The following is an 18,688-nucleotide window of genomic DNA, read 5'->3' on the forward strand; positions in this document are numbered from 1 at the left end:
ATTTCACTCCGATACATAACTTTCAAAATCCATTCCCATATTTCTGATATTTTGTCTTGTTTCCACATTTGCGCAAACAATGTCCGTGCAGCTGAAAGCATATACCAAATTATTTAACCACTGTCAAAGATCGCCAACTGTCCTCCAAAGTCTTTGTGCTCCCTCAAAAAAATTGTCATTTGCTGAATGGTTGTGATGGTAAATCTCCGTCCTTTGAATTCAAAACTCAAACCCTCTGGAAGTTCCCATCTGTATCTTATTTCTTTTTCTCTCAGCTTTTCTGTCAGCCGTTTATAGTATCTCCTGTCACGGATGACTTTCCTTGGCAGTTCTTTCATAATTCTTACTTTGCTGCCATTCACCTCCAGTGGGCTCTTAAGTTGTTTACTAAGAATTCTCCCCACCATGCCTCTTGTCACAAATCTTACCACCACATCTCTTGGTAGTTTATTATTTTTTTTGGCAGATTCCGAATTTACTATGTAAATATAATCATAGTAATAATCATAATAATCAGTTACTTCTGGGTCCTCTCCTAAAAATTCAGCAATAATTTTAATTATTTATGTCCTTAGATCAGTAGTAGAAGACTCAGGCACACCTCTTAGTCGTAGTTGGTTCTCCATAAATTTACAGTCAGCTAGTAATGCTTTCTCCTGCAATTTTTCCATAGTGGAATCTACACAGTCCATTCTCATATCCAGGTCTTTCACCTTATCTTCTACTTTCTGCAAAGCTGCTTGTAAGTAGTACTGCGGTACTGATGTTATTAGACCTGTCGGTGACATTTGACACAGTCGACCACCAGTTGCTAAAGCGCCGCCTCGCCGACATAGGGGTTGGGGGGTTGGCCCTACAATGGCTTTCCTCCTTCCTCTCTGATCGGAGACAAAGGGTGGCCATTGGGGGTGAGCGATCCCAGAGGCGCACACTTGATTGTGGGGTGCCTCAGGGAGCAGTTCTCTCCCCAATGTTGTTCAACATTTATATGCGCCCCCTTGCCCAGATTGTCCGGAGGTTCGGGCTGGGTTGCCATCAATATGCAGATGACACCCAGCTCTATCTACTAATGGATGGCCGGCCTGGCTCCGCCCCAGGGAACCTGGATCGGGCCTTACGGGCTGTGGCGACGTGGCTCAGATTGAGTGGATTGAAGTTGAATCCAGCGAAGACAGAGGTCCTTTGTGTGGGTCGCGGCGCTCTGGGAGGGGAAATAGCTCTCCCAACTTTCGACGGCACACCATTGGAACCAGCGCGCCAGGTAAAAAGTCTGGGTGTTTTACTGGAGCCTTCATTATCAATGGAGGCCCAGATAGCAGCCACTGCCAAGTCAGCATTCTTCCATCTGAAGCGGGCAAGGCAGTTGGCCCCCTTCCTGGAACGCCGCGACCTCGCAACAGTGATCCATGCAACGGTCACCTCAAGATTGGACTACTGTAATGCCCTCTACTTGGGGCTACCTCTGTCCCGGACCCGGAAGTTACAGCTGGTGCAGAACGCGTCGGCCAGGCTACTATTGGGGCTCTCGAAATGGGAGCACATACGGCCGGGGCTGCGCGGACTGCACTGGCTACCAATTATCTACCGAGTCCAGTACAAAGTGTTGGTTATCACCTTTAAAGCCCTATATGGCCGAGGACCAGCCTACCTAAGGGACCGTCTCTCCCCATATGAACCCCAGAGGGCACTGAGGTCAGTGGGTAAAAACAAAATGACCATCCCTGGGCCGAGAGAGGTCAAACTCCAAAACACCAGAGTACGGGCCTTTTCAGCTGCGGCACCTGCACTGTGGAACCAGCTTCCGGAGGAAGTGCGGGCCCTGCGGAACCTCGACCAGTTCCGCAGGGCCTGCAAGACCGCCCTTTTTAGACAAGCCTATAATGACACTGACTGCTGAGTTGCCTGGTACAAAGAACCGCCATCTATAAGATTATCTAAACTGGCAGAACCAGCGCCATAACAGTTCTATTGCTGCCAGATATATTTATATATATATATAGTGTAACGTAAATTATGTATTTTAACGTAACTGACTGGTTTTTATATGTTTAATTTTAATTGTTAAATTCAAAGTTTTATTATTTATGTTAACGTGTAAGTTGTTGTTAGCCGCCCTGAGCCGCCTAGGCGGGGAGGGCGGGATAGAAATAAAAGTTATTATTATTATTATTAAGTCTTTTCTGAGATCTTTCTTATCTTTTTTCAAATCTTCTGCACTTGTCTCAATGTCTCTTTTTAGCTCTGTTTTTGTTTCTCTAATTATATTTGCCAATCTTGCTTCCATAGCATCCATTGCTGCTTGCCATTCTGCTTTATCTGTCTTGTCTGGTTTAGATTTAGCCATTCCCTCTCTTTCAAGTGATTCAGCCCTCGTACGTTGCTGCCTTATTGCTGATCTCAGCTCCATCATGGCTGCTTAGTTGTTGCTTTAAATAGGTTTAAAAGTTGACCTCTCTCATTCAAATTTCAAGCACACAGTCTTATAGATTAGATCATGCCCTGTTAAATAAGCCCCAAACCTCCGTTCTCCGATACTCCTAAATCAAGATATTAATTTAAAAAAAAATTTTTTTTGTACAAAATGGCAGCCGCAGTTTTTCTGTCAGTTTAAAATCTTTTTTCCTTTTTTCTCTAAAACAGCACCAAAATTAGTTTTAAGTATATAGTCCAATAGTTTTTACCTTTTAATGATGATATCTGCCGGCTCTGCTATTTTTCAATGTCCAGATTTCTTTTTATTAACTTTTAAAATATTGACCTTCTTTTAATGGCGTCTGATACTTCTCTATGGTTTTGGGTCCTAGAGAGGGCTGGAGGACTTGCTGTTTTTCCCTTCTCTTAATGGCGCCATCCTTTACTTCCCTTCCTTTTTTTGACACGAAGTCTGGTTATCTATGGTTATGAAGTCTCACGTTGTTTCAAAGTCACCAGCTCAGCCGATCTTCTGGGAAGAGCTTTCTGTTCAAACTGCAGGCATGCCAAACAATGTCTGTTTTTCCTCTTTGAAGCTTGTTTCTCACAATTTTAAAGTCCAAATTTCCACCCCTCCTTTACACTCCTAGATATATTATTGCTTTTCTGGCTTCAGACCTTTGCTTTTAAATTTATGTAGTCTTTTATTCGCCCCGGAGTGATAGATATAGATCTATTACCTTCAGTTCTTTTATCCTTCTTCCCACTGCTCCTTAAGTTCTCAGATGTTAAGCAGTCTCATAGAAGCTTTGTATCTTGGTGGATTTAAGCCAGTTAACGGCCTCAGAGATCCTCTGTAGACGATGTAATGCAGTCCTTCTCGGGGGACTCGTCAAAGCCAAATAGAAACCCCACTGGAGTTCCTCGTCAGCCAAAGTAAATCCCCTCAGAACTTCACATGCATGTCTTAGCCCCCTCCCTGCCTGGAAGGGGTAGGCAGCAGGTGTTGAAATCACCTTCTCTGCCCAGAACAGAGGTTCTGATCTGCCCGTCTGCTGAAGTGCAGCTCAATCCTCCATGACCAAAACCGGAAGCTCCCTGCCCACCCCCTTTCTACCTAGATGGAACGCTTGAGGATATTCTCTTTCACTATCTGAAGAAGTGTGCTTGCACCATGGAAGGTTAAACTCAGAATAAAACTTTGTTGATGCTCAAGCTGACACTGGACACAACCCTAAAAGAAGAAAAAGAATGCAGATTTATACCCTGCCCAAGCACTTATAACGTTTCTTTCTGATTAGAATAAGGTTTCTTTTGTGGATTTCAGCCTTTTACAGCAATTGGCATCTTTTCAATACTTTTTGTGGTCTGTGGCTGTCGTTAAGATATGAAGTAGGAGGAAAGCTCTTTTTACAGTTGAAGAGGTTGCATGGATCCCCCTGTGTGGGTTCCTTGACACAGCAGAAGAGAACTGCTTTGACTGAACTACTTTGAAAGAAATTCAAAAGGTTTCTCACCTCTATGAGTTCATATATGCCCCTGAAAATTGTCACGCTGACTGAATCTCTTTTCATAATCTGAGGCCCTGAGCCACCTCGGTGGGGAGGGAGGGATATAAATCAAGTAAAATGAAATGAAAAATGAAAATCTGCACACTCAAAAGTTTCCTCCCACATGTGTAGGTAATTCGATGCAGTTGAAGAGTGCCACTCTAACTGAATCTTCTCTCACACTCTAAGCACTGAACTACTTCTCCTGTTTGGATTCTCCGATGCATGACTGTTCTCCCATTGCCTGCTCCCCTTACCCTCACTGGACCCAACGGGATGAGAGCTGCCATTGCAGTAACAGAGGGTGATGGACGAACGGCTAATCAGCAAGTTTAAAGAGGGGGTGTGCTCTCATTCATTTCCCATCATGAAAGCCACCCTTGGGGCCATTAACAAGTCCACGAGTGACGAGCCGGGACCGGACATTGAGAATTCTAAAGATTCTCCCCTCTGTGTGTTCTCTGATGCTGTTGAAGATTCCTCCTCTGACTGAATCTCTTTCCACACTCTGAGCACTCAAAAGGTTTTTCCCCTGTGTGGATTCTCTGATGAAGTTGAAGAGTGCTACTCTGACTGAATCTCTTTCCACACTCTGAGCATTCAAAAGGTTTCCCGCCTGTGTGGATTCTCTGATGACGTTGAAGATTGGTACTCTGAATGAATTTCTTTCCACACTCTGAGCATTCATAAGGTTTTTGGCCTGTGTGGATTCTCTGATGATGTTGAAGATGGCCACTCCGACGAAATCTCTTTCCACACTCTGGGCATTCAAAAGGTTTCTCCCCTGTGTGGATTCTCTGATGATTTTGAAGAGGGCCACTCCGACTGAATCTCTTTCCACACTCTGAGCATTCAAAAGGTTTCTCCCCTGTGTGGGTAATCTGATGACTTTGAAGACTGCTACTCCAACTGAATCTCTTTCCACACTCTGAGCATTCAAAAGGTTTCTCCCCTGTGTGAGTAATCTGATGATTTTGAAGACTGCTACTCCGACTGAATCTCTTTCCACACTCTGAGCATTCAAAAGGTTTCTCCCCTGTGTGGGTTCTCTGATGACGTTGAAGACTGCCATTCCGACTGAATTTCTTTCCACACTCTGAGCATTCAAAAGGTTTCTCCCCTGTGTGGGTTCTCTGATGATGTTGAAAAGTTTTACTCTGACTGAATCTCTTTCCGCACTCTGAGCATTCAAAAGGTTTCCCGCCTGTGTGGATTCTCTGATGACTTTGAAGATAGCCACTCCGACTGAATCTCTTTCCACACTCTGAGCATTCATAAGGTTTTTGGCCTGTGTGGATTCTCTGATGATGTTGAAGATGGCCACTCCGACGAAATCTCTTTCCGCACTCTGGGCATTCAAAAGGTTTCTCCCCTGTGTGGATTCTCTGATGATTTTGAAGAGGGCCACTCCGACTGAATCTCTTTCCACACTCTGAGCATTCAAAAGGTTTCTCCCCTGTGTGGGTAATCTGATGACTTTGAAGACTGCTACTCCAACTGAATCTCTTTCCACACTCTGAGCATTCAAAAGGTTTCTCCCCTGTGTGAATAATCTGATGATTTTGAAGACTGCTACTCCGACTGAATCTCTTTCCACACTCTGAGCATTCAAAAGGTTTCTCCCCTGTGTGGGTTCTCTGATGACGTTGAAGACTGCCATTCCGACTGAATTTCTTTCCACACTCTGAGCATTCAAAAGGTTTCTCCCCTGTGTGGGTTCTCTGATGATGTTGAAAAGTTTTACTCTGACTGAATCTCTTTCCGCACTCTGAGCATTCAAAAGGTTTCCCGCCTGTGTGGATTCTCTGATGACTTTGAAGATAGCCACTCCAACTGAATCTCTTTCCACACTCTGAGCACTCAGAAGGTTTTTCCCCTGTATGGATTCTTTGATGATTTTGAAGAGTGCTACTCTGACTGAATCTCTTTCTACACTCTGAGCACTCAAAAGGTTTTTCCCCTGTATGGGTTCTCTGATGACTTTGAAGACTGCCACTCCGGCTGAATCTCTTTCCACACTCTGAGCATTCAAAAGGTTTTCCCCCTGTGTGGGGTCTCTGATGATATTGAAGACTGCCACTCTTACTTAATCTCTTTCCACTCTCTGGGCACATAAAAGTTCTCTCTCCTTGGTGGGTTTTTTGGTGCAGCTGAAAGATTCTACTCTGACTGAATTTATTACTCATTTCTGAGAATTCAGAAGGTTTCTCCTCTCTCTTTATTGGTTGGTGTACAAGGAGCTGTGATCTATTTCTGAAATACTTTCCACACTGAATGGATTTCCTTGTCTTCATTATCCAGTGCTTTGGAAAACGTACATTCTGCTTTCTTCCATCATGCTTCTCAACCATACCACCACCTTTCCTTCTCTTAGGTTTGCCTTGATTCCTGACAATTTTGTTCAAGTTTTCATTTTTAACTCTATGTGGCATTTTCTCATGAAGTTCCTCACCCTCCACATTCCTCTGCTCATCTCCTGCTGGAATAGAGAGAAACTGTTACCACTTGGAAAGAGAGTAAGTTCTAACAGCATCTATATGACTATAGGAGGAAAGTTTGGCGGATCTGAACCACACATCCACGTTTTCCCAAGAAGAATTAATATTTAAGAATACCTCCCCCACCCGTTTATCTGCCCAGACATCTCTTTAATAAGAGGCTGAATTAATCTAACTCATGATACCACTAACTTATCAGCATCAGATGCTCAATATTTTCTCTTCTGAATTTGCCCTCAAGCACCACAGAGGGGAGAGACTCACATCTAGCCACTGTGAAGGCTTTTCTGCTTTTTCTTTACATCAAGGTGTGTTTGATATGCTATTCAGACTGAACCATATCCAGTTTGACTGGGCACTCTGCATTTGGAATGTCGCCGAAGACCTGCTTGTCTCTCTACATCCTCAGTTTAAGAACTACCTTGGCCTGAGCCCAGGTCATGGCTAGAATCACCTGGGGAGGGGGAAATCCAAGTAACTGTGATTTGTTATGCACCGATTTCAACCATTTAGCTTGAGAAGTATCGGATCATAGCAAATGGATTAGTCCAGGGGTGGCCAAGCTTGCTTCATGTAAAATCCACATGGAATAAACTTTAGGGTTTGGGGAGCTGCAAGACAGGAATGTCAGATGTTTGAGAGAAGGGAGGGAGGGAGGGAGGGAGGAAGGAAGGAAGGAAGGAAGGAAGGAAGGAAGGAAGGAAGGAAGGAAGGAAGGGAGGGAGGGAGGGAGGGAGGGAGGGAGGGAGGGAGGGAGGAAAAGAAGGAAGGGAAGGACCTCCTGATGGCACCTGGGTTTTTTGGCCACTGTGTGACACAGAGTGTTGGCCTGGATGGGCCATTGGCCTGATCTAACATGGCTTCTCTTATGTTCTTATGAGGGAGCGAGGGGAGAAAGGAAGGGAAGGAAGGAAGGGAGTGAGGAAGGAAGGGAGTGAGGAGGGAGGGAGGGAGGGAAGGAAGGAAGGAAGGAAGGAAGGAAGGAAGGAAGGAAGGAAGGAAGGAAGGAAGGAAGGAAGGAAGGAAGGAAGGAAGGAAAGGAAAGGAAAGGAAAGGAGGGAGGATGGGATGAAGGGAGGGAGGATGGGATAAAGGAAGGGAGGATGGGATAAAGCAAGGGTGGAAGGAAGGAAAGGAGGAAGGGAGGGATGGTGGAAGGGAGGAACGGAGGGAGGATGGAAGGCAGGGTGGAAGGGAGGGAGGGAGGGTGGAAGGAAAGAAGGAAGGGAGGGAGGGTGAAAGAAAGGAACGGAGGGAGGGAGGGTGGAAGAAAGGAACGGAGGAAAGGAAGGAAGGAAGGAAGGGAGGGAGGGAGGGAAGGAGCGAGGGAGGGAGGAAAAGAGGAAAGAAGGAAGAAAGGAGGAAAGAAAGGAAGGCATGGAGGGAGGAAGGGAGGGAGGAAGTTAGGGAGGAAGGAAGGAAGGGAGCGAGGGAGGGTGGAGGGGAGGAATGGAGGGAGGGTGGAAGGGAGGGAGGAACGGAGGGTGGAAGGAAGGAAGGAAGGGAGGGAGGGAGGGAGGATGGAACGAAGGAATTGAGGGTGGAAGGAAGGAAGGAAAGACGGGAAGGTAGAAGGGAGGGAGGGAGGAAGGAAAATAGATGGGGACCAAGGAGGGAGAGAGAGGTGAAATGAAATCAACTTTTACTGCATTCTCCAAGCTTCCAGCTGGCTTTGCTTTGAAAAGTGATTTAAAGACAAATGCCTCCTCCAAACTGGCCGACAGGGCAGTGGGAGCTTTGGGAGCCACACGATCTGTGTGAAAGAGCCACAGTTTGGCCACCCCAGACTAGTCCCTCAGGTTGAAAGTTCCATTCCAGCCAGTGATGGAGTGAAGCCATTTTGCCTTCCATTTTTAAAGTGCCAGTTTCTAGTCATGTCAGTACATTCGGGACACATCTGGGGACCTGCAGGTTCGCTCTAAGGAATTTGGTCTGAACCCTCTGAAGAGCAGCAGAACTGGAAGAGGAAGGGCCGATCAGAGCACCACAGAGGCTTTCTGCAACTGCCTTCACTTGAAATACCTTTTGGGTGGCTGGAACATCAAGAGCCCCTTTTGCATGACAGAATTTAAGGATGCTGTTGGCAGTTCTTTCGCCTTGCATTGCTGCATGCTGCATATGGGCATTTCTGCCCCCTCCCCCCAGATGACCCCAGAGGTCAGTTCCAATTCTAGGAATACATGAAGTTTCCTTATCCTGAATCAGACCTTTGGTCCCTTGGAGTCAGTATCATCTGCTCAGTCCAGCATCGGCTCTCCAGGGTCTCAGGCAGAGGTCTTTCCCTTCACCTCCTATCTGAACCTTTTCTCTGGAGATGCTGCCGGTTGAACTGGAGATCTTTTCATTCCACACAGATCCTCTGCCAGGGAGCCACAGCCCCTCCCCTAGTGGTAGGACGTGCCTCAGAATGATGCAGTGCTATTCAGTATTTGGATTCATTCCTCATCACAACGGAACGGCACCCATGAAAGATCCTTACCCAGAGAGGCCACATTCTCATAGTTCTCCAGCATGACTTCCCTGTACAGAGCTCTTTGTCTCGGATCCAGCAGGGCCCACTCTGCCTCCGTGAAAGAGACGGACACCTCCTCCAAGGAAAAGGGACCCTGGAAGAACAAGAAGATTCCCTCCTCTTCAGAGATCATGCCAGGCAGAGATGGCACACTGGAAGGGAGTCGTCTGGGAAGATATGGAAAGGAAGGCTTGGGATGGGTAAATGGAATAGTATTCAAGGGATCTCTCACACAGACTCCTTGTAGAAACAGAAGGAGCAAAAACTCCTCTGAGAAAATAGGAGGGACTTGGACTGTGCCCCCCCCCCCACAATCTCTCCTACCTGGATTGCAGGTTCAGCAGCCATCTCCACCCTTCTGAAAATATGAAGGCTCAACAGCATCTCTTCACTGCCTGTTCATGAGACAAGGGAGGAAGGAAGGGTGTTCGTTTATTTGTTCCCTGCTTCACACACCTCCTTTCTGGGGTTGTGAAACCTTACCCTATATATGTTGAACAGGTTTTTAAAATACTTTTTATTACATTCTGGGAGAGGCAGAAGAGAAGCACCAGGGACCTATGAGCCTCAGGGATTATAAATGCTGCCAGAATATTTCAGACTTCTGTGAGACTTGGGTTTCCTCTATGGCAGGGGTGGCCAAGGGTAGCTTTCCAGATGTTTTTTCCTACAGCTCCCATCAGCCCCAGCTACTGGCCATGCTTGCTGGGGCTGATGGGAGTTGTAGGCAAAAAAACATCTGGAGAGCTACCCTTGGCCACCCCTGCTCTATGGAGAGGGAAAGGAGTTGGTGGAAATGCCATAGCATGAAACTTCACCATCACAATGTACCAGACGCGAATCAAGCAGTTCTGGAGAGTTGAAGGAAATAAGAATGAGTTTTCAGAGTGTCTCTGGGCATGCTAAGTTCACAACCAGGTTTTGAGCCAGATGCAACTTCAACAAGATACCACATCTGTCCCAAGTCCCACCCCAAGACCCTCCCCAAAGTTCCTGGCAGTGCTGGGCCATCGCCTGCCATCCCTCCTCCACCCCCTGCTGCCCACAGCAGCCCCCCAGGTGACCCTTCAAGCACAAGCACAGAAGCCACAGTTCCCCATTATTATTTGCCCCCAGGGACACGTTTTCAGAATTCGGCTGCCCCAGAAGTTGAAGGTTCCCTTTATTCACCAGGCTGAAGAGCTCTGCTGAGGCTGATCTACCTTCCCCCCACCTTGGCAAATTGAGACTCTGATGGAAGGAAGGTGAGATGTGATTTTTTTTTAATATAATGAGAGACACTGACCTCCAGGAATTTGTGTAATCTCCCTTTAGAGGCATCACAGTTTGTGGACATTGAGTGCCACCAATTACTTCTGTGTTGTCTGTAAAAATACGTATCCTTGCCCCCTCCCCCTGACCTGAACTCTCTACCCATCACATTCACATGCTGCCCCAACTGCACCCAGGCACAAGAACATAAGAGAAGCCATGTTAGATCAGGCCAATGGCCCACCCAGTCCAACACTCTGTGTCACACAGCGGCCAAATATATATATATATATATACACACACACACACACACACTGTGGCTAATAGCCACTGATGGACCTCTGCTCCATATTTTTATCTAACCCCTTCTTGAAGGTGGCTATGCTTGTGGACGCCACCACCTCCTGTGGCAGTGAATTCCACATGTTAATCACCCTTTGGGTGAAGAAGTACTTCCTTTTATCCGTTTTAACCTGTCTGCTCAGCAATTTCATCGAATGCCTACGAGTTCTTGTATTGTGAGAAAGGGAGAAAAGTACTTCTTTCTCTACTTTCTCCATCCCATGCATTATCTTGTAAACTTCTATCATGTCACCCCTCAGTCGACGTTTCTCCAAGCTAAAGAGCCCTAAGCGTTTCAACCTTTCTTCATAGGGAAGGTGTTCCAGCCCTTTAATCATTTTAGTTGCCCTTTTCTGAACTTTCTCCAATGCTATAATATCCTTTTTGAGGTGCGGCGACCAGAACTGCACACAGTACTCCAAATGAGACCGCACCATCAATTTATACAGAGGCATTATGATACTGGCTGATTTACAAGGTGTCATCAGCCATTTACATACTGGCTGATGATACAAGGAGTCCTTACCACAGAAGAGGGTGTCTTGGCCATGCTCCACAGCCTGCACCCTCTGCCCCTGCTCCAAGGAAGCCCCTTCTGCCTCAGGGATTTCAGCTTCCATCTCCAAAGGGGGTCCCCACATCTGAAACAGCAGCCAGGGAGAGCGGTAAGAGATGGAATGGAAAAGAGACCAAGGAAGGGATCCTGCCCCACTCCCAGATTCTGCACCCTTCTCTCAGCAGAGATGGTGAGGTACCTGCAGGGATCAGAAATCTTCTAGCAGAAGAAGCTCTGGGCAATTATCTGGCAAGGAAACTTTAAGATAAGGTCAGATTTAGTTGCTTGAATTAGACAAACAGGAGAGAATCCCCTCACCTGTTCTGCCTGCCTCTTCTCCTCTGCCTGACTCAGGAGGAAACCTTCGGCCAGGGCCACTGCCTGGGAACTGGTCTCCGGCCCACATCCTCTGACCCAGCCCTGCATTTCCTGGGGCAGGAGAGTCAGGAACTGCTCCAGGATCACCAGGTCCAGGATCTGCTTCTTGGTGTGCCTTTCCGGCTTCAGCCACTGGCTGCAAAGTCCATGGAGCTGGCTGCAAAGCTCTCGGGGCCCATCGGCCTCATGGTAGCAGAACTGCCGGAAGTGTTGGCAGTGTACATCTGAGGTCGTGGTGTCTTTAGACAGGACCTCTGGCACAGCTCTTTCCCAGAATTCAGCACCACTTCCAGGTGGGATGGGATGGGGACTCTTCCTTGCTCTCTTGCCAGCTCCAGGTCCTTCTGGGTCCTGCTCTTCCATCTCCTTCTCCTTCTCTTGAGTCAACTCCGTCTCTGAAAAGCTGCCTTTATTAACTTGGCAACAAAAAGGAGGCTTCTCCCTGAGGGGATGGAGAGAGACACAGGAGTGTGTCAAAAGGAAGATACATGCACACACAAACCTGCAGACACATAGATGCACATATAAGTACAGCCTCCATTCCCCAAGAGAAGCAGGAAATATAACACAAGTCCTTCATCCAGAGAATTATCGGTTTTCTCCCGGCCCCGTATTCCCACTCACCCTGAAAGAAGGGCCATTTTCCAGACTATTTGGAATAAAGCCTATGAAAAGATTCTGAAGACCTTTGCATGGCTACTAATTATCTCAGTGGTGGAGATGGTAGTTGGGGGGAGGGTCAGCCAAAATACCTGCCATTGCGAGAAGCCAATCAGCATGAATGATTCATTCATATGTTCCCATCTGGGATTCCTTTCTGGGCCTCCTGACTCCAAAAAGCAGGCTTCAAAGTCTTGTCGGCATCTCCCTGAACAAGATCTGAACCCCCCACCCCACCCCTCCTGGGACTGTGCTCTGGCGTTTCTCCCTGTTGTGCTGCCTGGGGGTCTGTGCCTCTCTCGCCTGGCAAAAGGATGCCCGTCCTCCCACCCTAACCCCAGTGCAGGAGGGGGAATCTGGCATCCTGTCACATCTGTCTCTGCCAAGTGAGCTGTGGAGGGATGGGGCAGGGCGATGAGTTTGGAGCAGGCGCGGTTCCTCCGTGTGTTTACATGCCATGTTCCTCACAGTGGTGGATTCTTGTGTGGCCTTTGTTCCTCCAGGCCTTGTATATATCGGGGGTGTGGCCACATCAGCAAGCTCCACCCCTCTCTGCCTGTCAGGGGAGTCGCCTAATGCTCTGATTGGTGGGCGTGGGTGGTGTTTGAATGAGCACCAATGGGGTTGCTAGGCGCTCTCCACCTTGGCAACAGGGGTATTTCAAATGTTCCTCTCCTCTGCTGGGCAGCCCCAGCCCCACAGTGGCTCCACATCCTGAGGTTAGGATGGGGCTGCAGCTAAGGCAGGCTGGACTTCCCTTCCCTTTCTTAACTCACCCCACTCCCCAAAAGGCCAGCTTGGGTTGTTGGTTTGCAGAATGAAAACTACCAGCAAGAGAATACCAGTTTCATGCAGTTAACTTTTCTTCCACTGATTATCGCTTATCCCCAACAAACTCCGCTTCCAAAGCTGAACAAAACTGCTGCCTAACAGAGTTACCAACCTCTAGGAGGCTGAAGCCAAAATAATCAATCAACTACCCTGAATAAATAACTAAGCAAGTTTCCTACAGTGCCAAAGAAATCCCTGAGAGATTGATCCAGGCCATCCTCAGAAGGCCCCCACTTTGCACTGAAATCGATATGTAAAACTGACAATACTTTTTGCTAGTACTTTATTCAAGGAATACAGGATAAACGGAAGCACTTTTTGCATTCTCTTGAGAGTAGGGTGGCCATAATGTCTGAAGGCCAGCCAGGGACACTTTGGGGGGGGGAGGTAGGGGTCGCCGGAAACAGGAAGTGACGTCACTTCCGGTGACGTCACTTCCGGTGACATCATGCCACCTGCCGGAAGCAGGAAGTGACATCACTTCCTGTGACATCATTTCCCCCGCGCCACCTGCCGGAAGCAGGAAGTGACGTCACTTCCTGTGACATCATTTCCCCCGCGCCACCTGCCGGAAGCAGGAAGTGACATCACTTCCTTTGACAGCACTTCCTGTGATGTCATTTCCCCCAAATATTACCACCCCCAAAATATACAACTTTAAAAAAGAAGAGAAACTTCACGATGTTCCCTGCTAAAGAAAAAAAGGCTCCAACAGCAATCCCTCTTGAGTCAGATTCACAGGAAAACAATCCACTATCCTTGATACCTTCTTGTGCTCACAAACATTTCAACAAGACTGTCCACAATATCAAAGGGTCTTGATCAGCCTAGTAAAAGCAACAAAGCAACCCTTATGTACAATCAAACTGAGATCAGAACTAAAACCACCACTGCCAGTCTGTGCCCCGTAGCCCAGCCTGAAGGCAGGCGGATACAGGTCTAGAAAAGCAGGTCCTCCCCAAGCAGCACACAAAAAGAAAAAGGTGTCACCAAAATACTAAAAATTGCAAAAGAGAAAGGAAACCAAGTTCTCTTCATATTATTAAAGTGATGGAACGAGCTGTCAAGTCACAGCCAATTTGTTCCTTACCTTCTGTTGTGTGATGGAAGTGATCTACTGTTGTCTGTGGTTGTTAGTTTCCTGAATGGAGCTTATCTGGAAAAAAAAGAAACACACTGTCAGCAGTTTAAAATTACTTTGCATCTTGGCAGCTCTTCCAACACACCCAGGAGGTGGCTGCCTAGTGTCGTTTTTTTTTTTGGGGGGTATCGCCATTAGCCCTAATCCCCAGTTTTGTTTTGTATTCCTTTTATAATTACTATTAAATTCTGGTCTTACATTAACATACGCCCGCACAGTGGAGCTTCTTGGACCTCGACTTCTCCCTGGACAAAGAACACGGCTGGTAGGATGGGACTTGCGTGCTGTGGGCCCAGGCGGTGGGCCCGCAGGTGTGGGCCATCCCGACTCCCACGCTGGACGAAGGGCTGTGGTGTGGAAGGAGCGACACAGGTTTCAGTCTTTCGCTTTTTTACTGAATTTATACTTCTCTGATTTCCCTGAAGCCTTGAGGATATCTTTCTTCTCCTTAATAAAGTGATAAAATTGATCACAATCCATATTAAAATTCAATCTGACTTGCAGCTCTGCTTTCACCAGGTCTATGCTACAACGATTCCTGGTGTCCGTCCAGTGAGCTGACATGAGGCTGAATACCCTCTCCACAAAAGCGTTTGAGCATGGGATACTCAGGATCTTGCTTACAAGAAGCAAGAGGTTTTCGCACTTCTGAGACCGAGTTCCCATCTCAGAGAATATGGCCACCCACTTTTTATCCACAGTGATTTCTGGGTCAACACAGGCCACTTGCTCATCCAGCAGGCTCTTGGCATCAGTGTATTCACTGTATAGGTGATCCAGGTTTATTATTTTCTCCATTTTCAGCTGCTCAGCAGCACACCGCAGGTGGTCATAAGTCACACTTTTTTTAAGAGAAAATGGTGTCAAAGCACACAGGTGATTTTTCTCAGAGAAATCAAACTTTTCTTCCAGATAGGTGGTGGTTCTTTCAAAGAACTTGAGGAAGTCCTGCTTCGCTTTCCTTGCCTTCGAAGGTGGCATTTTGCGCAGCGCCTTATCTGTCTCCGTTCCAAAAAAGGAGTCAGCTTCGCGTTGCTTAAGGCTGTTTAGCAACCTGAGCATGGTCTCAAACAATTCAGGTGCTGTCAGTGCATCCCGCTCCAGAATCAGTACAGTCTCCTCAATAGGCGTCAGAGTGGTCTGGAGAAACATCATGTAAGTTTGCGATGTACTGTAGTCCTTTTCTCCAGACTCATCGTCAATGTGGCGCCATATCAGAGTAGGACAGTGGTCCTCTCCCAGCTTTTGAAAGTACGCTTTAACGGCTGGCCAACACTTCAACATCTTGTTTATGGCAGGCAAGAAAGATAGCCATCTTGTGCGTACATGTCGAAGCAGGTGATCACCCTCCATCTCCAAAAAATCAAACATCTCCTGAAGTTCCTCTGAGCGTTTGGCAGAAACAGAAAAATGACCAAAAGCCTTCAGTATGAGAGACTCGATGTCGCAGGTGAGCATATCACATCCTTTTTTGGCAGCATTGTGCACAATGTGTGCAGGGCACCTGGCGGGCACGATGTCTTCACGGCCTCTACTCAGAAGTGTGTACACAGAATGGTATTTTCCAAAGTTTACATTCGCGCTGTCTGCTGAGTATGCAGACAGACGAGCTAAGTCCAGCTGGTATTTTGCCAAGACATCCAAAATCCTTCGTGTGACATTCTCAGCCGTTTCATTGGCATCTTCATAGAAATCAAGAAGACGATTTGAAATGCCGTCCTTCAAAGTGAAGTATTTAAGGCATAGGGGGAACATTTTCCTGTTGCCATGATTTGATGCGTCGCTGGAAACGCTGTAGAAACAATGTGCTGTGTCAAGATCTAACAGAATCAGTTCTACAGAGTAAGGTGCCAAGACATCGCTTATCAAAGCTGCACCCTTTGTTTTCCCAAGGGTCATCTTGGTCACAGTCTCGGAATCGGAAAATGCGGCTTTGCACAATTTGACACCGCAATCAAGAGACCGGTATGATAACGCATGCCTGTTATTGTGGTATGCCAAGGCTAGTTCAGCAGCCGAAATTCTGGCCTGAGCAGCGGTGTCTTTTTGGTAGGCGAAAAAAGTTGTGATGGATTTTGAAGTTCCAGCTTGGCTTGCCGCACTCCTGTGAGAGTCGGTGTCCTTATGAGCTTTCACATCATTCACTCCACCGTGACCAATTCCTATCTCCTTAGAACACATCGTGCAGAATGCTTTGTTCTTGTCCTTTGTCTCTTTTAGCCAGGGGTAGGTGTTTTTCCATTCAGGATTGAACACAACCAAACGTTTGGGCTTCTTTTTTGGTGGTTCCTGGGGCTGGTGACCTTTGCCACCCCCAGCACCTGATGCTGAAGCCATGGTCTGCTGTAAGGGCCTAGATGAAGAGGGCAGAAGAATCGTGATTAAGTCCTCGCCACTTCTGGAGGACGTGGGCCTTGGACTCCAAGCTGGGGAGAGAGGGCTTGTTCAGCCGGGGGCAGGATTAAACCCGTAGAGGCCCATAGGCAACTGAAATCTTGGGGTCTCCTCTCGCAAATTATCTCCAGTCCTAATGCATGGAGGCTGGGAGGGCAGCAAGCGGGGGGGGGGGAATGGGGGGTGAGGCAGCCTGGGGCATCTAAAGGCGTGGGGGCCCATAGGACGCTGCCTACTTGGCCTATGTGTTACTCCAGCCCTGCATGCAAGACTGCAATGAAGGGTATTGATGCAATAGGCATACACACACGTGTAATGGCAGTGTTTGTGCAATGGAAGAGGTAAAAGGTGGGGGGCCGCTGCCCAATGGGAGCCCCGTTCACACGTGCTTGGGGGACCCAAGCACAATGGGCGAGGCGCACACACGGAACCTGGTGCTGCTGCTGGCGCGTGGAAGCAGGCCTGGGATTCAGGGTCAGGTCAGACGCCACTGCACCTCGGCAAATGGGGGGAAGGCCACTTACTGTAGTCTGTAGGGGAATCCTTTTCTCTTCTTCTCCCCTCTCTCTTCTCTCCCTCTCTCTTCTTCTTCTTCTTCTTCTTCTCTCTCTCTCTCTCTCTCTCTCTGCAATGGGCAAGCAAAGCAGATCGAGTCCCGGTTAGGCCATCCCTCCACTGGAAATAATGAAGGATAGGGACACCTCCTTTTGGGGTGCATAGAATTAGACCTCCTCTACCTCAAAAAACAGGCGCCTTCCCCAGAGACCTGCATATCAGCTCTTCATTATAGCGTATAGGAATCGGTCACCATAGGGAATAATGGAGAGCCCAGCTTTCTGATGACCCTGCTTTCCCCCGCTTTCTGATGACCCTGAAGCGGGGGAGAGGCCCTCCAAAACGGGGGATCCCCTGCCCCCACCTGGGGATTGGCAACCCTATCTCATGAGCCTTGGATAACACAGAAAGAGCCAGAAGTGCACAGTCAATGGCAGGGGGCGATTCCACAGTGCTGTAAGAAACAAATCCAAATAAAAGATGTTGTTGCTAAAGGAAAACTGGTGCATGTTTGTTTGTCAAAGACTTAGGATATAACATACTGTTTGAAGTACCACAAAGCCAAAGCTGAAAAACACAAAAAGGGGAACAGGCAAGTATTTATGGACTTTGAGAATGGGAACATAACTGTCCAGTGAAGGAAGTACACTGAACTGATATTTACAGGTCCCACAGAAAAATGGTCTACAGTAACAGAACTCACTGCTGGGCAGAAAGGCAAAGATACTTGCAGGCCCTGAGATTTCAGTGGCATGAAAGAAGCCCACAGTGCTGTTTGCAAGATCTGAAGCACACACACACACCAGAAGAAGTCTGAGTACAGTCAAATGGGGGTAGCGGAAAAAGTATGTCCAGATCTTCAAAAGCATAAATGCAGATCTTCAGAAGTCTTCCAATGGGCACTCTTCGCAGTGGAGGATGGTAATGCATGGGATGGAGAAAGCAGAGAAATAAGTACTCTTCTCCCTTTCTCACAACACAAGAACTCGTGAGCATTCGATGAAATTGCTGAGCGGTCAGGTTAAAACAGATAAAGGGAAGTACTTCGTCATCCAAAGGGTGATTAACATGTGGAATTCACTGCCGCAGGAGGTGGTGGCGGCTGCAAGCATAGCCAGCTTCAAGAGGACGTTAGATAAAAATATGGAGCAGAGGTCCATCAGTGGCTATTAGCCAGAGTGTGTGTGTGTGTATACAGCTCTTTTGGCCACTGTGTGACACAGAGTGTTGCACTGGATGGGCCACTGGCCTGATCCAACATGGCTTCTCTTATGTAGACATTTGCCTAAGACAGATGAGCTACAGAAGCATAACAATAGCGGAAGAAGCATTTGTTAAGGATCAGATGTGTTTGTGAAAGACTTAGGTTACAATGGTTGGCAATCCACTGGGAGGATTGGGGAGGACAGGGACAGGTGTACCAGTGTCTCACCAGCACACAAATACAATGCCATTGCTGACCAAGAAAACCACCCTGAAGTGATGTCATGATGTCAAGACAGTGCTCTAGGATACACCAAAGTTCTGTTTTGAACTATATAGTTTGAGGAAAAGCTTAGAGGGGCCCTCAGATGTCATTACTTCCCTTTTTCAGAGGAAGTGACATTG

The 18,688-nt window shown here is 47.4% G+C and overlaps 2 protein-coding genes across 2 annotated transcripts in view; both read right to left on the bottom strand.

The window, feature by feature from the left end:
- The window catches only part of LOC132571576 (zinc finger protein 420-like), an 895,908-nt gene that overhangs the window by 352,789 nt on the left and 524,431 nt on the right, over positions 1-18,688 (bottom strand). The window lies entirely within an intron of this gene.
- LOC132570896 (zinc finger protein 420-like) lies at positions 4,397-6,076 on the bottom strand. The gene has a single exon (XM_060237534.1). The coding sequence runs from the start codon at positions 6,074-6,076 to the stop codon at positions 4,397-4,399; it is 1,680 nt and encodes a 559-aa protein (XP_060093517.1).

The sequence above is a fragment of the Heteronotia binoei genome, chromosome 5, assembly GCF_032191835.1.
Source record: "Heteronotia binoei isolate CCM8104 ecotype False Entrance Well chromosome 5, APGP_CSIRO_Hbin_v1, whole genome shotgun sequence".
In the NCBI taxonomy this organism is placed as follows: Eukaryota; Metazoa; Chordata; class Lepidosauria; order Squamata; family Gekkonidae; genus Heteronotia; species Heteronotia binoei.

Coding starts and splice junctions, on each gene's coding strand:
- LOC132570896 (XM_060237534.1), bottom strand. CDS start 6,076: ATGTGCCCAGAGAGTGGAAAGAGATTAAGTAAGAGTGGCAGTCTTCAA.